The sequence below is a fragment of the Cydia amplana genome, chromosome 19, assembly GCF_948474715.1.
Source record: "Cydia amplana chromosome 19, ilCydAmpl1.1, whole genome shotgun sequence".
Taxonomy (NCBI): Eukaryota; Metazoa; Arthropoda; class Insecta; order Lepidoptera; family Tortricidae; genus Cydia; species Cydia amplana.
Genome location: NC_086087.1, coordinates 8,513,203 through 8,537,095, shown reverse-complemented (window position 1 = coordinate 8,537,095; position 23,893 = coordinate 8,513,203). Strand labels below are relative to the sequence as shown.

The 23,893-nt window shown below is 40.2% G+C and overlaps 2 protein-coding genes across 2 annotated transcripts; one reads left to right on the top strand and one right to left on the bottom strand.

Annotated features, from left to right (window-relative positions):
- Positions 1-297: 297 nt before the first annotated feature.
- Positions 298-8,996, bottom strand: LOC134657004 (splicing factor ESS-2 homolog). The gene is made up of 8 exons (XM_063512571.1): positions 8,771-8,996; positions 7,917-8,070; positions 7,112-7,299; positions 6,069-6,194; positions 4,847-5,020; positions 2,407-2,579; positions 1,324-1,449; positions 298-568 (listed from the first exon to the last, which is right to left on the bottom strand). Exons 1-8 carry the CDS (start codon positions 8,927-8,929, stop codon positions 298-300), a joined length of 1,371 nt encoding a protein of 456 aa, XP_063368641.1. The 5' UTR covers positions 8,930-8,996.
- Positions 8,997-10,491: 1,495 nt separating this feature from the next.
- On the top strand, positions 10,492-22,064 carry LOC134656915 (cell cycle control protein 50A-like). The gene is made up of 9 exons (XM_063512467.1): positions 10,492-10,574; positions 11,209-11,306; positions 13,565-13,797; positions 14,842-14,963; positions 15,807-15,920; positions 16,267-16,361; positions 16,833-16,956; positions 18,259-18,417; positions 21,969-22,064. Exons 1-9 carry the CDS (start codon positions 10,562-10,564, stop codon positions 22,007-22,009), a joined length of 999 nt encoding a protein of 332 aa, XP_063368537.1. The 5' UTR covers positions 10,492-10,561; the 3' UTR covers positions 22,010-22,064.
- Positions 22,065-23,893: the final 1,829 nt, after the last annotated feature.

The window sequence follows — 23,893 nt, the reverse complement described above, 5'->3', positions numbered from 1 at the left end:
ATCTTTTATACATAATGTACAAATCTTTTACTCAATCGTGTACACAGGTTGTGTATGTTTAAGTTGTTAAAGGTTACATACGTTACCACACCGACGCCTCGATCTACCGCGATGAATAAATCTAATGTCCCGGACAATTGTAACTCGCGCTAACTCGGCACCGGCACAATCAATCGGAACGCAGGTTCACGGCGTTATCCACTTGATAAAATAAACGTCACTTTATAACACCGCTCGATTAAAAAACACACTGTCACACATCCATACTGGGGTCCAAGAATGCCGGTCAGTCCTTCGCTACTTGAAGAAATCCTGCGCTGTTAATCTCGATCTCTTCTCCAAATTGATCTGGAGCAGGTTATCCGTCAGGTTGTCTGTCGGGGCCGGGCCGGCGGCGGGGTGCACTAGGGGCGTGCGCGGGGCGGGGGCGGGGGCGGGGCGGGGCGTGTGGCGCTGCACGCCGACGCCCGCGGGGGCGAGCTTGAGGCGCGGCGACGCCAGGTGCCGGGTGGCGAGGCGCCGCGCCGCCGGGGACATGCTGGCCAAGCGCTCCGTGTTCGATCTGAAACTGTAAATGTCTGTTAGTTGTCTGTGGAAATACGCTGCAGTGGTTAGAGAATTTACCCATCCTACGTGACCCAAAGATCCAAAAAGCGCGAGATTTCCATAGAGCATATTGACTACGTGACGAAAAACTGTGTACTGGCACAGAATCACTAATAGTACTACCGTACAGAAAATTCACTCCTTCACAAAAGTCAGATTTAGGTATAAAATTACACCTATATCGCCGCCTGCAAGCAAAATTGAAACTTATAACCGCGCATGAACCGTGAATCTCCTTTGCGCGCCGCAGTTTTATGACCGAGCTGTGAGTGTCGGCACGGGGTTATCACTTGACAAGTTTTTATACCTAAAGTCTATTTTTTTATTCGGTAGACTGAAATGACAGTTCATAGTATAAACATAAAATGTCATTTCTTACTATGAACTATCATTTTAGTCTACCGAATAAAAAAATAGACTTTTATACCCACTGATTTATTATTTTTAAGATAAATATGTAGGAATTACAAACGTTGATTATGTAAACATACATTTTTTATCCGGAGATAGTAAGTATGTCTGATTCTCACGGAAGTAAGTCTCGAAGCCATTGTGTATTTTCAATTTTGCGCGAGCGCCGCGTGACACGACTATCGTGCGCGCCGAGCGGCAGCCCACTGCCATACGCCTGTCCGATGGGCGCGCCGGCCAAATGTACCTAAACTGCGGAGTGACACCCCCCTGGTACTGGTACTGGTCGTGTCGGAGGTATGTTACCTGGGCGAGGGCGGCGCGCTGGGCGTGGTGGGGCGGCGGCGGCGGGCCGCACGCTCGGCCAGCTGCAGCGCGAGCCGCTCCCGGGCGCCCGACTCCAGCATGCGGTACGCCGCGCCGCATCCCACGCTGCAAACAATCATTTATCGTTAGCTAAATCATTACGTCACCTATATAGGTTTTCTCAAAAATGGACGTCAAAGTCGACGTTGCCGGTTAAAAAATAGGTCGCGAAGTGCGTAGTTTATGGTCATTCAAAAAATTAAAAAGTTAAAAACATTGCAGTCTCGATTTCGGGACTGCAATGTTGCATACAAATTCCATTATACAAGGTGTCCCAAGAAATAGTGATATACTGAAGCTGGGAGGTAGAGGACCTAGAGGGCTATCTGAATCACCCCCATGTATGTTCCGCGATTTTTAATATTTTCGGAGTTATGATTTTTTTTAATTTTTCACCTATCGCAGAGTACGATGAGATTTTTATTTATGGTGACGTGAATTATTGCGGTAGATGCTTGATTTTTTTTGTGTGCTAAGCTGATAGATAGGCCAATTCAGTATGGTAACATTTACTATCGTTAGATCTTTGAATGGAATTAAAAAAAAATTTAATGCCAAGAAAGATTAAATTACCCAGTATGTCTTATTTTTTTAAGCGCCCTTGAAGTTGTGAACATACTGGGTAATTTAATAGTCTGTTACAGGCTTAATGTTGGTACCGCGACTATTTAGGTGTCTCAAATAGGTTGGTGTATTTTCAGCAGAAAAATACTTCTTTTTTTTTTAAGGCGGCAAGCATATCTTTTTAATGGTTTTACTTTTTTATGTGAAAATTAGAACGTTGCTTTCGTAAAATATTTCTATTTCTTGCACCATTTTTAAAAAAAGCACTATATATGACTCGGTTGGAAGGCTACTTGCTGGCTTCGGATTCAATTAAACGGACTCCCAAGTTCGTCCGTTTAAAACGAATCCTCAGCCAGTAAGTAGCTACTTCCGAACCTCGACAATAATGTACTATATGGTGAGATGATGGTGGATTCGACAGGAAAGTCTCGTTTCTACGATACGTGGTGTACTGACTGCGGGAGCGGCGTGTCGCCGCCGTCGAGCCGGAAGGGCGTGCCCTCGATGGAGCCCCACGTCATGAGCGGCGAGGCGTCGGGCCCGGCGCCCGGCGCGGGAGACGCCGGCGGCAGCAGCGAGTGCTCCTGCGCGGCCCCGTCCACGCCGATCTTGCCGTGAGCGGTCAAGTCCTACAAACAAACACGATTTAGGCACAGAGAAATAAGTAAGACAAGAGTGCTCACTCCATACATCAGTTCAGACTATTAATTCCAGTGTCTACATCTAGCACCGAGTAGCGGAACTATCAGTACTGCTACTTGACAAGAGATGTAGCACCGACCGGAAAGTCTTATGCTGTTGAGATAAGACTTTCCGGTCGGTGCTACATCTATTGTCAAGTAGCAGTACTGATAGTTCCGCTACTCGATGCTAGATGCTAATAGTCTTTTTGGTACTAAAACTGATGTATGGCACTTAAGCACTCTATGTATTTTATTCTCTATGATTTAGTTTATTTTTTTATGAAAAATAGGTGTAGGAGGCAAACGAGTAGATGAATCGCTTGATGGTAAATAATTACCGTATCGTATTGGTTGTAATCGGTAAATTTAAATAGTATCGGTGAGTTTTGTCATATAATAAGTTTTGGTACAAGCTTTTATTGCTGACTGTACTTTTCTTTCCACATGCAACTAATACTCATTGAGACATTTCTAGAAACCCCAAACACAATTAGGTTGTGTTGTTTTATGTTTATGACAGAGTTCCTATGGCCACCTCGATGGTACCATAATATTGGATTGTCACCCAACTTACATATACATATATGAATGCAAATATTCAGCTTAATCGAAAACCGGGAAGTGGGTCAAATTCAACTTGCAAGATTTGACCCGTACAAACATACATAGGTACATTGCAAAATAAAAGCTTGTAATAAAAAGTACTAACCGGCAGTGTACATAGTCAGCCAATGATCAATATAACTTATTGTAAGTTTAACAAATCTTTTTCATTCAAGAAGTAGCAAAAATGGAGGGTACGGGAGGAAAAAGAATGAATGAAATTAAAAAACAAACATGTCTATGGTTCACTTATTTGTCAGAGATGACATTTAAAATAAGGTTGGCAACAATCTTTTTTAAGTGTTCATTACACGAAGTATCGAAAAAGTGCCAAAAAGATACTGCGTGTATGCACAAATGCTTTTTTGGGGAATAGACTAAAGACTTGTCTTGACAAGGTAGGGTTTTAAAGGTGTGTGCACGATCCTTTAAATGACAAATAAAACTACGGGAGTAGAAAATATTATTTTATGCAACCGTTGTTTAAGAGGGGTCAAAAAAGGCGAGTGGCGTGAGTAACAATTTGAGGCGAAGCCGAAAATTGTTAATAAAGACGCCACGAGTATTTCTTGACTCGGTTAAACAACGTTGCATATAATACTTTTTCTACGACCAAGCACTTACTTTGAAATAAAATTGTAAATTTAACAAATATTTTTAATTCAAGAAGTAGCAAAAATGGAGGGTACGGGCGGGAAAAGAATGAATGAATGAATGAAATTAAAAAAAAAACATGTCTATGGTTCACTTATTTGTCAGAAATGACATTTAAAATAAGGTTGGCAACACTGTATTTCATTCAATATTTTTTAAGTGGTCATTACACGAAGTATCGTAAAATCGCCAAAAAGATACTGCGTGTAAGCACAAATTCTTTTTTGGGGAATAGACTAAAGATTTGTCTTGACAACTATAAGGTAGGGTTTTAAAGATGTGTGCACGACCCTTTAAATGACAAATAAAAGTACGGGAGTAGAAAAAAGTATAAAATGCACTATTTACTGCTGACAGGGCTGTATAGGCAGGGGGGTGTCACTCCGCAGTTTAGGTACATTTGGCCGGCGCGCCCATCGGACAGGCGTATGGCAGTGGGCTGCCGCTCGGCGTGCACGATAGTCGTGTCACGTGGCGCTCGCGCAAAATTGAAAATACACAATGGCTTCGAAACTTACTTCCGTGAGAATCAGACATACTATCTCCGGATAAAAAATCTATTTTTACATAATTAATGTTTGTAATTCCTACATATTTATCTTAAAAATAATAAATCAGTGGGTATAAAGTCTATTTTTTTATTCGGTAGACTAAAATGACATTTATAGTATGAAATGACACATGATGTTCATACTATGAAATGTCATTTTAGTCTACCGAATAAAAAAATAGACTTTAGGTATAAAAACTTGTCAAGTGATAACCCCGTGCCGACACTCACAGCTCGGTCATAAAACTGCGGCGCGCAAAGGAGATTCACGGTTCGTGCGCGGTTATAAGTTCCAATTTTGCTTGCAGGCGGCGATATAGGTGTAATTTTATACCTAAATCTGACTTTTGTAAAGAAGTGAATTTTCTGTACGGTAGTACTATTAGTTATTCTGTGGTATAGGTACCTGGTCCCGGGCGAGCGCGGAGATGTGCGCCTTGCTCTTGGCGTGGTCGAAGGGCTGGGCGCGCAGCCGCGTGTTGTGGCGCCGCAGGCGGGGCTTCGGCGGCGGCCGCTGCGACAGAGCGCCGTCGGGCACGTACATTATGTGGTTGCGCGCCGTGTAGCGCCACGTGTCCAACTGGAAATATTCGCACATTTTAATATTTGATGCAGGGTTTTTAACAATTTTTTAAATCTGTAAAACTTCGAGGTATTGTACTTATACTTATACCTATTTTTAGTGTTAATCACTTTTTATTAATCAAAAATACACAATACACACAAACACAAAGAAGAGATAAAAAAAATAATACCTTAAATCTAAACCTTAAAACCTAAAGGGACTAAAAACTAAAATACTACTAAATATAAAACACCTCCCCCAAATCCCCTGCTTCTGGCATAGACCCCAGAATGCTGGCGGCGTTACCTCTCTGCACCGCCAGACTCAACCTCTGCGCAAAGAAGGAGCCCGCTCTGAGGTCCCCCGAGACACCTATCAAACGTTCCGACACCTTTACAGCAGCATCAGCAGCAGCAGTTGCAGGGTTTTACTAATAAAATGTAGTTTTTTCATATAGGTACTTAAGTAGGTACTTCTACTTCTGAAAGTGAGGAAACAAATGCAATGCTGCACAATTTCATAGTCGCTCTTCTCTCTTGATGTGTAATATATCCCATCCAAACTTTTTGGTGTGGACGTATCGATTACGATCAGAATGAAATTTAAAAAAAATCGAAAAGTAAAAAGCACTAGTTCGCAAAAACACAACTTTGCGAACGCTAAACAGCTACGTAAAATAGCACTTTTTGAGCAACTCTATTAAAAATGAAATTTTCACCATTCCTACTTGTCTTTGTATGATTCCATGTACATATATTTTTTTAAACAAATTTCTATTACACCTTATGTGTATAATTGCATGAATTCTATAGTAATTTAAATTGTATTTTTTCCTTCTTTACTCCTAATGCACGTTAATTATAAGATTTCTTTTTTTTTAAGATGTGTCCCGCCGAGTTTATTGCCGGTCCCATATTGGGATACCCTCCTCCAATTGAGGAGGGAGGATTTAAATCTTCTCGGGGCAGAGGTGTAGCTTTATTTGACGTTCATAAGCGCATTGTAATATGCCTACTTGAATAAACTATCTTTTATCTTTTTATCTTATCTTATCTTATCTTACCTCCAAGGGGCGCTCGGTCTGATCGGCCTGCTGCTCGACGGAGGGTAACGCGAGCGCGGAGTCCGCCTTGTCCCGAGACTCGGCCTCGGCCGCCAGCGCCGGGCCTAGCTTCGCTGCCTTCTTCTTCTGTGGGACACAGTATTCCATTATTTATTTATTTATTTATTACAGCTTTCATTTGTTCCACAGATAATTGTAATTTTTAAGTTATTTATAATACTCATTTGATACATATATTTTTAACTTTTCCTACTGTAGGCCCCTTCTGGATAAAAGCCTCCTCCAGCTGTTTCCATTTGGATTTATCTAATGCTACACTTTGCCATTCTTTGCCTGCAGTGGCAGTATTCTATTAGGATCAGTTTTTTAAATAAACATACCCACAATATTGTCTTCGGTTACCGCGACAGTTACTCGAGAAATAAAAACATGTAAACGGATTATATCGCGTATACTTAATGAAGTAATGAACCACGAACGCTGTAAAGGGTTTGAAACATCGGGATGTATTTTAAATTAATTATACGCGAGATCGCTTTACTTTGTTTTATTTCAAAAATATTCATGTTAATATCGCGAAAACAAATATGAAATCTATTTAGTATGCAATATGCATGCCATCTTTTCATGAGAGTTAGACTAGTCTAAACCCAATAGATGGACCAAAAAATTGACAACTGTTTTTTTTAATACGCAAAAAACTAGTACCTAAAAATAAAATTATTATCTATAGAACCTGCTCAGAAAATTCCAAGAGAATCGTTCGAGAACTGCGACCTGTAGAGGAAAAGATACACACATACGAAAGCGTTTTTGCTCAAACTGAAACAGAGACCTTCACTCTCGGTCAATCACTACATAGTATAAAACAAAGTCGCTTCCCGCTGTCTGTCTGTCCCTATGTATGCTTAGTTAGATGTTTAAAACAACGCAACGGATTTTGATGCGGTTTTTTTTAATAGATAGACTGATTCAAGAGGGAGGTTTATGTATAATTTGTTAACCCGTGCGAAGCCGGGGCGCATGTAACTTATAATATTTACCTGTTCCAGCGCTATAACGCGGTCGTAGCTGGCATTGTCCTCGCTAGTGTGCGCCGCGAGGAACGAGTCCAGCGAGTGCTTGTCGGTGACATCCCTAGGCTTTTCCGGCGCGCGTTCAGTGCTTTGTTCTCTGGGCGGAGAGCGCTGGTGGTGTATGTCAGGGGTGTCAAAAGTGGCTGGGGAGTTGTCTGTAACAGGCATTATTGTTCTGACTGAGTAGAAACTGGTGATTATTTGATGAACATTGCACAGTGATATATTGCTTATCCTGAATGTTTATTTCATTCCAAAATATAATTTTCAACAAACTTAGTTGGGGGGCGTTCATTAATTACGCGAGGGCTTCAGGAGGGGGAGGGCGTCCTAAATCTCACGTGGGGGAGGGGGGGTTTGGGCAAATATCACGTGATTTTGAGAGAATAAGATTAATTTAAAGTAAAAGATGTTTCTAGATTTGACGCAAAAAAGTCTTCAAAAACCCCTCGCGTATTTAATGGACACCTCCTTGCGTATTTAATGGACACGCCCTTGCAAGGATTTGTGATACTGATACACCAGTGATGGTTCTTAGATAGGTTGTATCTCACTAGACCGCAATCAGTGATCTATCCTACTATCAGCAAGCTCAACAGCTAACTGCGAACTACAAGAGAGACTAAAAAGAATTCTTCAACATTATGGAAATAAATCACATTCATTCACTAAAGTTTTTGCTATTAGAGATCAATGTAGCTGTGTGTGTATGTGTGGAATAATTATATGTGTGTTTAATTTTGCACTTTTGCTGAAAATATGTATAACTTACAAGGTTCAGTGGGCGGCCTCTGCCCGCTGTACTTGCGCGTGAGCTCCCGCAGTCGTGTATAGTCCTTGTTCTCCGAGGCTTCCAGGTACTCATTCTGAGCTTTCAGCTTCTCTAGGTCCGGGAAGAAGTCTCTTTGGATTATCTTTGCAATTCCCTAAAATATAAAATAGATATATTTGTTTATTGCACAATAAATTATAGTACAAATGGTGGACTGTGTTTTTCAAACTTTTTCATGATGCGACCCTCTTAATATGAATGAAATGTTTCGCTGTGTATTGTTTTAAGGCTGGCAGAGGTTTTCCGATCCCCCAGGGGGTCGCGACCCACAGTTTGAAAAACACTGCCTTAAGGCATTCTCTACCAGTCCATTAATGGGCTAAACCAAACATGATGAAATTACTGAATGAGAATTAGAATGAATATCACTTTAGTTTTAATTTATATATTGATTTCATAGCTCACTTTAGTCTTACCATACTATGAACATCACAAAGCCTGGTAATTATAGTAATGTAGTAAAAAGGAATACTACAATGTACTACATTTTCATGGCTTCTCTATGGTTCCCAAGAATCTACTATTTCTAATTCCCAAAATAAATCCTTGTGTAGTAGCTAGTAGGAATCTAAATTTAAAATTGAATTATGACTCCGTCCCTTATGACGGCGTCCCTGAGACTAAAGGGGTTTTCTTAATATAGGGGAATTAGTAAACATTACAAAGTGTTTTTTATTATATATGCCCGAATTTAACTATTATGCACATTAGTTATGAGATACCTAGTACCCAAAATCCTAAATATCCTTTGTGGGGTTTAAAACACAAAGTCGCAATGAATATTTTTTTCTAACCTCTACATACACCTCTTCATCTAGAACCGTTGCTCGTTGCTTTTCAGGTTTTTTTTGTGGCACTTTAGGAATTTTGAAGACACTGCTTTCTTTTTTCAACAGCTGCATGTTTTTAAGCGCTGCTTCGCCTGGTCTTGATACTGCTGGTTCTTCTGCCATGACGATTGCATGAATTCACTTCTTGTTAAAATAATTTTTGCAACAAACATAAATATAAAGTTTTTTGTTTTATTTCAATATATTAACAATACTGTAATGTTAAGTTAAGTATATTAATTCGACAACAAGTGAACAATAATTATGAAAAACAGTATTGTTTTTTGACATTGACATCTGACGACATGACACCGTGCATCACCAGCGCCACCATCCATAGATTAAAAACCGGCCAAGTGCGAGTCGGACTCGCGCACGGAGGGCTCCGCACCATCAACAAAAAATAGAGCAAAACAAGCAAAAAAACGGTCACCCATCCAAGTACTGACCCCGCCCGACGTTGCTTAACTTCGGTCAAAAATCACGTTTGTTGTATGGGAGCCCCACATAAATCTTTATTTTATTCTGTTTTTAGTATTTGTTGTTATAGCGGCTGTGAAAATTTCAACTGTCTAGCTATCACGGTTCGTGAGATACAGGCTGGTGACAGACGGACGGACAGACGGACGAACGGACGGACGGACGGACAGCGGAGTCTTAGTAATAGGGTCCCGTTTTTACCCTTTTGGTACGGAACCCTAATAACTATAAGGTGCCTTTCACACTACCGCACCGCACCGCGACCTCCCTCTGTGCGGAAAGAGAAAAGTCGTATGAATGTATTGGGCCTCTTCTGAGGGGCTACCGCAAAAACCGAAATTCGCAAATTGCGGGGATCTTTCTCTTTTACTCCAATGCAGGCGTAATAAGAGTGACAGAGAAAAATGCCCGCAATTTGCGAAATTCGATTTTTGCGGTTATAGCCCTGAGGGCCTACCGCGAAGCACGTCCGACGTGTTGGCTCTCTGTCGCACTTGTAAATTCGTACGTAAGTGTGACAAGGAGGCAACACGTCGAACGCGGTTCGCGGTAGGCCCTCTGGCCTCTTCTGTTTCCGAACAGACTCTAGCTCATCTATAGGATCCTAGCATCTATGGTATTTTAAAAATAAAATTATACTCTTTGTTGCTGCTGCGCTGTCACTGTCAAATTACATATGAATTTTAAGTGGATAAGCAAAGCAAAGTTTTAATGAAGTAGAGTGAAATACCCAGGAAGTACCACATAATTTAAGGCTTGGCTTGGCCATATATGCCGTACGCATCACGACTGCGCATACCTACCTGATAGTTTCGTAGGCATAGCAGCGGGCACGCATTTGCATCCAGGTATACATCAAAGCTTTATTTTCGATCAAACACTTGTAATCTAAGAGAAAAAACTGCAAGTGAGCCTCGAAAATTTAAATAAACAGTAAAATGACTACTTTATCATGACTAGGGCTCCCGATATCCGTGCTACACGCCAACCCGGCGTCCGTGTTCTTATTCCCGGCGGTGCTATGCATCCGAACTACACGAACCCGACGAAGTCGTTGTCCGTGTGGTGCGTTCGGCCCCGGAGCCATGGTCATACCTAGTAGTTATTTTGTTTTGTGTAACACGAAACTGGATTTCTCGGAGCCTGGCATGCAAGCCCTGATCATGACCATAATGATGATGATGTTATGTTACAGCTGGACAAGAACACTAACTGAACCTTGATGTTCAGAGCAAAGCTTACTCAGAGTGTACCAACAGAGCAGGATATCTCATTATGGCTACTAAAAGTAAGTTCAGTTCTTTTTTTTATTCCACTAAAGCAGTTGTGTGACTATTTGGAAAGAATCTGATTACATATACTTGTATGCCAGTTTGGTTTGGTGTGCCATTAAAATTGGAGTAACTTAACTTTGGTTACTCGTAGAAAAAGTATACATATACATATAAATATTGAGTATTGTACATATACTTACTATAGTGACATAAATAACTTTTCAAATCTCGTACCTTATTTAGGTCACTCAGCAAGTTCTAGCTAAGCATGGTACTTGATATACAATTATAATTTTATGATAGATGGCATTTTAGCGAATATCCTGTCTGTTGTTAACTCTTCCTACTCAAATTTTCTTTCTTTGTTTGTACCTACTATACCTTATTTAAGTATTTAAGATCGGTTGCACCAAACCATCTAGGTATAATATATCATGTAAAGTGTCATTCAATAGAACTTGCTAACTATGTAAACAAAAGTTACTAGTAAATTGACATTCAGTGTCAATTTTAGTATGGCGGTTTGTTTACATAGTTAGCAATTTCTATTGAATGACACTTTAGTTGTGCTTAGTTTTAAGTACAATTTAGTTTAATACTTAATTGTAATAAATAAAGGTTTATAATTTAAGAGTTCATTTATTTCAGGGTCAGTTAAAACCTTAATTTTGATTGGGGTTGGAGTTCTAGTTGCTGCAAGTATCCTGGTTGGCGTTGGAATTTGGTGCCTCGCCTTTGTGGATGTGGTTTGTATTTACCTTACGAATGTAAATATTTACGGTTTTGATTTATTGATTATCAAAGAATTCATCACCTGAGTTGATCACCATACTGTTCTACCAGAGTTGGCCAACTGTAAGCCATAAAAATATTGCATTCAGAAATTCAGCCACTTAACTTCAAACTCGGGTAAATCCATCTGTCAGATTATGCGATTTCGCTATTAAGAAAAGGTAATAGGGTAGATATTTGCTGAGAGCACTAGGGTCGAATGGTTTTACCGGAATTTTAAGTTAAGTGACATAATTTCATCTAATATTGCCGTGAATCGAATGGCCTAGTGGTTATTAGCGTTTGCCACAAATGCAAATGCTAGTTTGATCCCAGCTCTGAGGGCCTACCGCGAACCACGTTCGACGTGTTGCCTCCCTGTCACACTTACGCACGAATTTACAAGTGCGACAGAAAGGCAACACGTCCAACGTGGTTCGCGGTAGGCCCTCTGGGCACTGGAGGCCTTGCTCACGTTTTATTTCCATGTAACCATTAAGTTTCGCCAGGTTTCACTGAACATTTATGGAGGTCAAATCGAAAGATCTTTTCTAACTTATTATTATTATTATTGGGGTGGTATCGGGCCTTTGAGTGTCACGTCGACCAAGTATTGATCTATTGTGACGGCCCTTTAAAGTTCATTACTAATGCCCGTTGCATCCAGAAAATTACAGATGCTTTGGGCCGTAACGTTCTGTACCTCATAGGGTTGCAATACATGCCGCCCTAAGTAGGTACTTCTTTTTGACATTAGTGGTCCACAGGAACAGAGAATGTGCATTGCAGTCTCCTCTGACTCCTGGCAGAACCTGCATGTCGCATCTTGTTTCTTGCCAATTTGAAACATGTGCTTGTTCAACTTACAGTGTCCAGTCAGTATTCTAGTCACCGCGCAAGTTTTGTGCCTTTTGAGCCCCAGAAGCTCCTTAGCGATTTTGCTGTTGAACCCTTTGATTAGAGCTTTCGAGTGTACTTGTCCTTTAGCGAACTTCCACCAATCGATTGCTCTCTTTTTTTCTAAGTCGCTGAGCAGAGAATATGCATCCCGTTTTGTGATTCCACAGAACGGTTCTGGGCCGACCAGGGGTGTGTCTGCGCCCTTTCTTGCAAGTTCGTCTGCTTCTTCGTTTCCGTTAATGTCGGAGTGCCCTGGTACCCATCTAAGTGTGACTTTGTTGGAGTTAGTGGACTAGTTTTGAGTTTGACTCAAGGGATTCTAGTGCCAGCAGAGCAGCCTGGCTGTCTGAGTTGATGTAGATATGTTGGTGTCTTAGGTTTCTGTCCAGGTTAATCTCCGCACATTTGTTGATGGCGAAGACTTCTGCCTGGAAGATTGAGGCCTTTGTGCCCATGCTGACGCTAGCTCTGAGCTTAGGTCTCTCACCATAGATCCCACATCCTACATCATTTCCTTTCTTTGAACCATCCGTGTACCAGATGTGGCTTCCCTCTTCAACGTACATTTGGTTGTTAGTCCATTTGTCTCTAGGAGGTATTTCTACTGTGTACAGTTTGGTGAAATGACATTCGGTGTGCGTGTCATCAGTGGGCATGTTAAGGGTTTTATTTGCAAAAACCCAGGCCTTTAGTTTGGCTAATGCTTGGGAGCGCCATTTTGGCCTATTTAGCGTGCATATTCTGTAGACGCACTGCTTGGCCTCCTTTTGCACCTGCAGATGGAGTGGTATAATGTCCAGCAGTGCATCTAGGGCCGCCCCCGGAGTCGAGGAGAAGGCGCCTGTCGCTGTTAAACAAGCCGTGCGTTGCAGGCTGTTTAGAGTTTCTATTGCCGTCTTTTGGTTGGTTTTGTTACACCAGACTGCGGAGGCGTAGGTGATAATTGGCCTCACTACCGCTGTGTATAACCACATAGCAATATTGGGTCTTATGCCCCATCTTGCTCCTGCCATTCGACAGCAAGACCACATGGCCATTTTCGCTTTTTGTATAATATTTCTCAGGTGAGGGTTCCAAGTTAACTTTTGGTCGAAAATAACCCCTAGATACTTGACCTCTTCTGAGAATGGTATTATTTGTCCATTAAGTCTTGGTTCTTTAAGCTTTTCGAGCTTTTCTAACTTACTTTCTAAGGTCCTCTATCACTGAATGCACGACCATTTATATATTTTATGTAGTAATTATTTAGATATGTACTATGTAGGTTTTATGAATAATCTTCGCCTTGGTTCTATCCTGAAGTCCATAATACTACTGCCTACATTTATTTCAGCCTGTGTCAAAGAAACTCGACTGGGAGTACATGCTGGTGAACAAATGTACCGACACCGAGATAGGCATGCCCTGTATCAACTTCACCACCTCAAGTACACCCGACCGCATGGGTCTGTTCAAGTGTGACTGCGATTTCCCTTTGGAGCTGAAACATGACCTCCAGGGCGAAGTCACTCTGTATTATGAACTGCCCGAGTTCGACCAGACCAACACGACTTATGCGTCCTCAAAGTAAGTTTGTATAACTATACAAACCAACCAACTGGTCAAACCAATTTGTCTCTCTGCCTATGTTTGAAATGAGACAGTCCTTTGACAAACTATAATTAACGCATTCACTGCCAGCAACCCGCCAGGCGGGTGCTCTACCCGTAGTCGCTTTTCGCTACATACGGGTTGTCCCATGTTATTGGCTACGGCTACGCTCGTAGCGCGTAGCAAGCGCTGGCACTGAATGTGTTAATAAATAAGATTCCAATTTTAATAACAAAACTTCCGTGAGACAAAGACATAGTAAATATATTTAAAACGGGTCACTCACGTATTTTAAGTCGAAAAACGCTCGACATGTTTCACTTCGTACCGAGAAGTGTCATCAGGAGCTTGCGTTTACGGTGACGGACCGGCGCAGACTGCGGGCCGCAGCAGTGAAACATGTCGAGCGTTTTTCGACTTAAAATACGTGAGTGACCCGTTTTTAATATATTTACTAAATAAGATTCCACTTTTCGAACCACTCGCTACGATCGTCGCTGTCCATGCTCATGTCCGTGTCCGTTATCCTCATCCTCATTTTCATTCTCATTAATCTCATTACATATTTCGCAGTAGTATGGCTTGTGACGGAACAAATTGACACTAACATATATGTGACGTTATCTATGAAAAGGGACCTTATTGTCGATGGCGCTTACGCCATTATTAACGGTGCTCCGATATAAATACAATGCCGCGCGACGCTGTGCGGCGTAAGCGCCATCGACAATAAGGTCCCTTTTCATAGATAATGCCCCATATCGCAGTAGAGTCTGTGTGAAAAGAGAAGATTCGTGAAATGTATGGAACCCAATACATTCTACGACTCTTCTCTTTCCGCACAGACTCTAGTATTGCTTGTGACGACAAAATCTTACACTTTTTTTCGCCTTGTTATTTTTTTTAAGTAGTACGAAGTTCCTTATACGAGTTATACGACACGGTTTGCGGATCCCATCCACCGCAAACCGTCGAGTAAGGAGCTTCGTTCCAATAACTAATAAACTATATTAATTTCAGGGATGATCAACAGTTGATGGGGAAACCGGGCGACCGTCCCGCGGAGTCGTGCGGGAATTTCAGTTACAGCAATAACACGCCCATTTTCCCCTGTGGCGAACTAGCGGACTCTATATTTAACGGTTAGTTAATATGCATTAATATTAGTTACTCTTGGACAAATCTTTTGTTACCTTCTAATTACTGTTTTTCCTTGTCCCCCCTCTTAACTGAAATTCGGTGCAACTTCTGCCATTGCAATAAGGATTACAGAGTCACCAATGTTGATGATAATGATGATGGTTTTGTGATTGAGATAAACTCGTGGTTAGTAATCACACCAACCACAAGCTCATTCATAATGTAATCTTTTTGGTCGCAATTTTTTTTAATAATTTAAACATGGTTTAGGTACATGTGCGTTATTTAATTAAATATAACGTTAATCTATACTTAATTCCGAATGTGTATAAACATGAGGAAAAACCGTTTATAAATGTAATTAGGTAGGTATTGGTATTGTTTATCTTTTTCCTTGTTATATTTAAAGGAAAGCATACCTACCTAGCTAAAATTAAATATTTTATGAAATAAAATAATTTGTGACATTACTTATTTCAAACACAGCGACGAAAAAATTTGAAATGTGACAGATATTAATAAGTAGGTATAATTATAGATAAGTGCCAAAAAATTTTGAAAATTTGAGCCCAACCCAAATTTGAAATCAGAGATTGCGATTTTTTTTATCGAAGCCAAATAATTAATACCGTTTTAGAACGAATCTTTAAACATGTAACATAAAAAGAACAAAAAGTCTAATTTAATGTAGTTTTCATGAATTGGAGTTAATATTCCCTACCCCTTAAACCTTACTTTGTTACCCTACTCTGAACTCTAAGGTGAAGTAGGTAGTATAACTTGTATAGATACCTAACTTATGGAATGTGATGTGTTTAAATTACATGATGTATTTTTTCTTTCAGACACTTTTACTATTAAGAAAGTAGTTTCTAAAGAACAGAAGGTGACCCTAGAAGTAGAATATACGAATTTAGTGACCGGATACACGTTGAAATACAAAAACCCTCCTGAAGAAGGTAAGGCATCCACATTCATTTACTTTAAACATACAATTTAAATATTGTATTTTTAAGATGATATTTGGGCTGAGTATTTTTATATACAGTATAGGGGACGTCCATTAATTACATCACACAAAATTTCGATTTTTTTTAGACCCCCCCGAGTATTTGTTCAGATGCGACAAAGTGTACTAGTTCCCTTAGAAAATTTTCGGACAAAACCTAAAAAACAATATTAGTATTTGTAGAAATGTTTCTTTTTGCACTACAGTTGTTGTTCTGTACCATTTTTATAACGTTTTATTTTATCCATACACGAGGTACATGATTTTTATTACTAAAATAATTATCTCTTATCCAGTACTAAAGAACTTTACAAGACCGATAAATTGGGGCGGGGATCCCGAAACACGGGAATTGCCGTGGGAGATTGGTACGAGCCTAAAAGGCGTTGAGGTGAGACTATAATACTTTTAGTGCTACCTCATATTAACAAATAAACGTGGTAAATACCTCGTTCCTAAAACTAGTTACGTTATTTGTATTTGTAGTAGGTTAGGTATAAGTTATATACACTGTTTGTAGGTCTAAATGACTAGCAATGAATGCTGTAGTAATAATGCCTGTGTATGTCATTTTGTGTTCTTGGTGGTAAGTCGCTGCCGCTCCGGTTAAGGGATATTCTGTGAATCGATCGGCTGATTTGTGGACTTTGTGGTAGATTTTCCGATATAAAAAAAAAAGGATAAACAATTTATGCATCTGCGGTATACTTGCGATCAGATTGTTCTGACGGAGAAGTTACTGTTCGCCTGGTTATTGCAAAAACTTCTCCACTTAAAACAAAAATACTTAAGACCTGTATTTGACATCTATATATTTTTAATATACCTATAATTGAACAGTGTACGTGTACTTATTTTTAAGAACCCTGCATTCCAAGCGTGGATGGACACGAGTCTGAAAAGCAAGCCAGTGTGGCGAGTAAAGAAGCAGGGCGAGTATGAGAAGGGGTTGCCGGCCGGAAACTACACAATGTTCATTGAAATGCGTGAGTATTGAGATATTGTAAAACTGGACTATTTTATAGCTCAATCTTGAAGCCAGTTAGATCAATTTGTAAATATGGAAAACGGGGTATTTACTATGTATGGACGAGTTCCCGATATTTCGGCCACGGCACACACACACACCATAATCATACATAGGCAAAGGGGTAGATAATACAAAGGTAGGGTAGAAAAGGAGTTTCAATCGATGTGTGGAAGTAGGGTTACCAGATGACAGGAATTTTCCTGACATGTCAGGAATTTTGGCCTTTTGTCAGGAATGGGGACGGAACACGAAAATGTCAGGAATTTTTTGAATTGATAGACAATATTATAAAGTACCTTTTTATTTACTTAAATTAATCAATTACTCAAAAACATTGTAAAAAAATAATAAATGAGATCCACTCAACTTATCAATAACTTCATAATTATTAATTAACAAATCTTTAATCAAGCATACATATACATGACGCGCGCGGCTCAGCTCAAAAATATGAATGTCAGGAAAAATATTCGGAAATCAGGAATTTTGTCAGGAAATTCTAAATTTGTATCTAGTAACCCTATGTGGAAGGGCGGCACCGTCGTCGAACCCAAGTCATCTGGCAGTGGACTTAAACCGGTGGCGAGTGCCTCGGATGCACATGCTGTTGGCGCGTATAACGGCGATACTGATCCTGCATCTCAGCCAACCCAGTATGGTGCTTAGAGAACGGTAACCATAGTACTAATAGCATGCTGTGTGGTAGGCCCCAATTAAACTCGCAGCACGTTATTTTAGTTACTCCGTGAAGATGACATGTGCAACTGTGCCAAAATCCAGCCAAAATAATAGTATTTGAATAGTATTTAAAAGTCAGTCAGATCCAACCAAAGTTGAAAAGATCCAGTCAAAGAGAATTTAGTATACTTATCTAGACTATCAAGGACATCTAGGTCAAAGTAGATTTACTGCCATCTTTCGACACAGGATTAAAACTTTTAAAATGCCATTTGAGCATTTGACTTTGATCCTTAGTTCTTTAACTAATGTGTTAAAAAATTAAAATAAAACGGTGTCGCCATATACACGAGTATAGACCAAAGGTATAGGCACGTTTTTTCTTAGACTTTATTTATCTTTTTATACGGTGTATTCGGGTATTTCCGAATGACGAATAGTGGCGGATAATTCCGAAAGCTGACTCTTACTACAACGGAATATGAGTGATTTTACAATGATTTTCGGAATTACCCGAATAAATCTTATGTATATCTTTGGTAATATGTATAGAAATAACCGATGTTGTAACTCATTGTAGATTATGGAGTAAACCGATACGGCGGGCCGAGGGTCATGGTACTCGAGGGAATGTATACTGAAACGGTCCGGAGGAGCCCGGCCGGTGGCGTTTGTCTCATCCTGCTAGGCTTACTCGGACTAGTGCTTGGAGCTGGATACATGTTAATGCAACGCAAGAGTAAGTTATGACATGACATTTTATCTATAGTTGGTCATACCAATTTGTCAGTAAATAAGAACCAAAAAAACTATACCCATCCTTTCTTTTGGGTACTAGTGTAAGGCAACGATAGTATGATAATATCTGTGTATGTTTGAAATGAGATAGTCCTTTGACAAACTATTGTAATAGTACCTACATTTTATGGCAAGGACGCGTGTAACAATTAATCACAATAATTCATTTTATACTTCACACAGTTGCAATGGGGTTGGCAACTGTCAAAGGTTTGCATAGATGGTGCTATCATAGCTAGCCCCTTTCTCTAGTTTTGTTCTATGAGATTTGGCTTAAAGGACTGACAGGCCATACAATATAAAAAAAAAACATCAAGAATTTGATACAATTCTAGGGATTGACAGGGCAAACTATGCTGGCGTGGCGTCATCTGTAAAATAATTCGACCTGGCAACCCCATTTAACACGAACACAGACCAACGACACGAATTATTTTGTTTTATTACATTCAATTTTGAGTAAAAATACCGGGCGATGTGATTTTCTTTTAATTTTGTTTCGAACTCTTTGATTATGATTACGTATTAATCGACGTATGGATTACGAACAAAATATTTTTTTAAGAAATCGGCAAAGTAAAAATGAATTTTGCGAACGCTAAACAATTCAATCAAAAGGCCTTCATTTGTATTATCTGAATTCTGTAGACAATTTTTTAAGTACATATTTGACTATTATAACTAAGAACATGAATTTTTTAATTGCAAGCAGTCTGGAGTCAGAGACGGGCGGATCAATAATAAAAGTACGTCATAGTGTACACTTGTACAGTCAGCATCAAAATAACATTGCTTTTGTTGTAACTTGGTAATGTGCCACAGATTAAGTACCGTCGAATAGGGTTTAGAATTGTGGCTATTGGAGTGGATTTACGAGTATGGTACAGTCGACGTCAAAGATATGTTTACACTTTTGCACCTTACTCCTTTGTAATACAGCGAAAAATATAAACATATCTTTGACGTCGAATGTACCTATATGGTAAAAACTGCCTTTTTTAAATATTGCATAATAATATTCTCGTAACCTCTACCCGCCCTGAGGCAGAGACCTATAGGTAAAAAGGTCTCCTGTTCCATTCTAATTTGAAGTTTGTGTTGAAAAAATAAGTTTTTGGCAAAAATTTAATTTTTGGTACAAGCTTTTATCTGACTGTACTTTTCTTACGACAGACAAGACAGTATCATATTATTGTATTGTCATCAGAACTACATACAGCTGCCAATTTTCATGACGCTACGATCCTTGGAAGATGGTTAAATTAGTTACCTTAGATTCCATTACATAGTTACATACAGGTCGACCTAATAAAAGCTTGTTAATAAAATTTCATTTTGCTTGGCAAGGTTTGACGTATGCGCGGCTAGAGGTTAAACAATCCAAAAAACAAAATTAAAACATTATTCTGCAAGTAGGCCTCAAGGGCTCTTTCCAACAATTTTTCAGACTCAAGCTTACGATTGCCATAGTTCCACATAATACCATAACTTTCAAATACTCGATGGTATCTTAATTTTCGCGCGCAATTCAAGCCCGTTCATACATTTGATCGAGCGCAGTGTGTGTGTGTGTGTGTGTGTGTGTGTGTGTGTGTGTGTGTGTGCGTGCGTGCGTGCGTGCGTGCGTGCGTGCGTGCGTGAGTGCGTGCGTGCGTGCGTGCGTGCGTGCGTGCGTGCGTGCGTGCGTGCGTGCGTGCGTGCGTGCGTGTGTGAACGGTCTTGATCAGCCGCTCGTCGCTCCGCTGCCCGCTGGCGTACTTCGCGGCCTTACGACTCGGCCACTACATTGAGCGACTCGCGACGGCGGCAGCGATAACCAACCTTGGAGCGAGACACAGCGATCGGAGTCGGACCTTTCGTTCCCACCTATAATTGTCGCTGCCGCCGTCGCCGGTCACATAATGTTGTGGCCGAGCCGTTAGGTTAGCCTCTTCACCAGTTTGATGCTGGCTGTTATTCTTACCTTCTAGCATGCCCTCCGAGTGCTTAAAGATTCATTTAGATATATATTTTAGATGGATCAGATTGCATGCGATTCTCGTGTTATGTTCTATGCAGTTCACAATAGGGTATTTTCCTGTATTTAAAATAAATTATTATGCATGAAATAAAGCACTAGATAATTATTAGAAAAACAAAGATAGCAGTTATTTTTAAGCACAAGTCTTGTTTAATAAATCGGATAGAAATATAAAAAGTAGGCGAGTTGACCGTGACGTCACGATGTATTGTTTCATATAAATTCCATTTTAGCAAATCGTTTTGACAGTTCTAAAAAAGAAACTGATTTGACTAGTAGGAAAATACCCTATTGGGACCGCAGAGCAGCCGGATTTAGGGCCCCCACTAGCGTCTCCTGAGCGTCGGCATCTAGTCAACTCTATGGCTGCGGACTAGACGCCGATGCTCAAAAGACGCTAATGTGGGTGGCCCTTACTAACACATAGCGTTCGCCCTTGGAGTTGATTGAAAACGACATGTCCTGTTTACAAGCTTTTATTTAACTTGCAATGTACCTACCTATGTAACTTACTATGTATGTAACTATGTTTGTCCGGGTCAAATCTTGCAAGTTAAATTTGACCCACTTCCCGGTTTCCGATGAAGCTAAGTCGGATGACAATGCAATATGATTGGTACAATCGAGCTGATCTGATGATGGAGAGAGTTGGCCATAGGTACACTGTGATAAAACAACGCAACCTAATTGTGTCAGTGTTTGGGGTTTTTAGAATTCTCTCGATGAGTATTAGTTGCCTGTGGAAAGAAAAGTACAGTCAGCGATAAAAGCTTGTACCGAAAATGTAATTTTTGCCAAAAACTTATTAAGATTAGAAGATTACATACTTATTAGAAAATTTTGAACGACTGCAAGTGGAGTGAGTGGTTGGAGTTAGTGCGAGTGTGTGTTGGATTGAAAATGACTTTTCCCACTTTTCTTTAAGCGGCTTAAAGTTACCTTAGGGCCTAGCCAAAATGACAAACGCCAAACGAAAAGAAAATGTATCGGGATGACAGACGCTACGAAAGGTCACGATATTATTTTCATACATTATATAGGTTTGGATTGGCTTTTTCTATCAACGATTGTCATTTTAGCTAGCCCCCTGAGATGCATGTTGCATGCTGATAATTAAACCTAACCGATAAGTACCTTTTTTTTATTGGGAGGAAAATCCGTTGTGGATTCCTCCGCACCGCAGGGACAGCGCGGATTACTTCTGTTGCTGACTTACTTTCATAGTATGCAGCATATCACTACATCTTATAAAACAAAGTCCTCCACCGCGTCTGTCTGTTTGTATGTATGTATGTTCGCTATATACTCAAAAACTACTGAACGTATTTTCACGCAGTTTTCACCTGTCAATAGAGTGATTCTTGAGAAAGGTTTAAGTGTATAATTTGTTAAGGTTTTGTGCAAACCGTGCGAAGCCGGGGCGAGTCGCTAGTCTAGATTCTAGATCCTACTAACATTTAATCTTCTTACAGAAATGGGGGAAGACCGCTGGAAAGCTGCCTACAGACGATAAGTGCGCTTTGGAAAAAAATACTCTGAAACTTGTAGGCTTATTTTTAATGTGTTAACATTACCATAGGTACTACTTTACCATAGGTAGTCCTTATGTACAGTCACGCTCCGTGATTGAGTCATTTAGGGTTCTAGCTAAATTGGACATTCCATAGCGTATGTATCGAACAACCAATTTAGCTAGGACCCTCAACACCGGCTTTTGACAGATAAAACTATGTACAAATAAAAAAGCCGTAGTTCAGGGCTCATAGATGCTAGTCTACGGTGTCTGTTCAGTATGGATCAAACGAATGCCAAACCAAAAAAGTAATGAATGATGAAGGACCTTAAGCTAGCGATTTGACCCTTCATATGCCGCCCCTAGCGGATTGCATTTTGTTTTTCTTCCTTGACTTCTGGGGCGGCGAAACGTATTGGCCCGGGGCGCCATATTTCTAAATACGCCCCTGTCTTTGCTTGATCCGTACTAAAAGTGACACCGTGTACACACAATGTGACCAAAAAAATCGCATTTATTTGTTTAGATCAGTTTGACATAGGGTTTTTGAATTTTCTTTATATATGTCATTATAATGACGATATTACTATATTGTATAAGGATCATATACTATTATTTGTGCAGTAAGTTGCAGAGTTTATAGTGCTCCCCCCTTCCACCCGGTAAACAAATTCCTGTACAGGGGGTTGGGGGGGGGGGGGGGTCACATAACTCTGTAGTTTACTGTACGTAATATGAGAGTTGTAACTTAATGTAGAATAAGATAGGATGAAACAATTTTTATCTCACTCTTTATGTAGATTTAGGTATAATTGAGCATCGTCAAGTAGTGGGGATCCGTTAATTAAGGGCATATTCGGCATTGTGTTCTGCGGTGGCAGCATGGTTCCATTTTTATCGCCTGTCACTTTCGCATGGTGACAGGTGATAAAAATGCGACCGTGCTGGGCCAAGACAGAGAGAGGCAACACGTCGAACGTGGTTCACAATAGGCCCTCTGGGCCCCACACGTTTCGTCCATTTCGTGCCCTCAAGGTGTATATTAGATTTTTAGGGTTCCGTAGCCAAATGGCAAAAAACGGAACCCTTATTGATTCGTCATGTCTGTCTGTCTGTCTGTCTGTCCGTCCGTATGTCACAGCCACTTTATTCCGAGACTATAAGACCTATACTGTTGAAACTTGGTAAGTAGATGTATTCTGTGAACCGCATTAAGATTTTCACACAAACATAGAAAAAAAAAATTTTTTTTTGGGATTCCCCATACTTAGAACTGAAACTCAATTTTTTTTTTCATCATACCCGTGTGGGGTATCTATGGATAGGTCTTCAAAAATGATATTGAGGTTTCTAATATCATTTTTTTCTAAACTGAATAGTTTGCGCGAGAGACACTTCCAAAGTGGTAAAATGTGTCCCCCCCCCTGTAACTTCTAAAATAAGAGAGTCTTCTTCTTCCTCTCCTGGTCCCATTATTTGGGGTCGGGTCTCCTCACTGTCCTGCGCCAAGTCCTACGATCTTGGGTTGTCTGTTGGGGCACCTGGGCTTTCTTGAGGTCTCTTTCTACAGTGTGTAAATCCAATACGGGCGAATATTTAAACGGTGGTTAGCATAGGACCTAAAAAGTATATTGAGATAGATTTTACTTAGAAATGCATTGAAAATTATAACCATACAAAATAATTCGGCCCGCAATGTAATACACCACACACGTTGCGGGATACGAGCTTTTTAAAGTAACTGTCAACGCTTGTTGGCAGTTACTATAAAAAGCTCGTATCTAGTAATGTCATGTCATCTTCTGTTTCTTAATGTTTGCAGTACATTGCTGCTCGGTACATGTGGAAAAAATTAATCACGGGGTCATAATTAAGTGTAACTTA

Excerpts from the sequence above, each read along its gene's own strand:
- LOC134657004 (XM_063512571.1), bottom strand. The coding sequence starts at position 8,929 with ATGGCAGAAGAACCAGCAGTATCAAGACCAGGCGAAGCAGCGCTTAAA. Across the intron at positions 7,300-7,916 it reads GAGGCCGCCCACTGAACCTT|ACAACTCCCCAGCCACTTTT; the intron begins GTAAGTTATACA and ends TGCCTGTTACAG. Across the intron at positions 2,580-4,846 it reads CCGCGCTCGCCCGGGACCAG|GACTTGACCGCTCACGGCAA; the intron begins GTACCTATACCA and ends GTTTGTTTGTAG.
- LOC134656915 (XM_063512467.1), top strand. Across the intron at positions 14,964-15,806 it reads AGCGGACTCTATATTTAACG|ACACTTTTACTATTAAGAAA; the intron begins GTTAGTTAATAT and ends TTTTTCTTTCAG. Across the intron at positions 18,418-21,968 it reads CATGTTAATGCAACGCAAGA|AAATGGGGGAAGACCGCTGG; the intron begins GTAAGTTATGAC and ends ATCTTCTTACAG.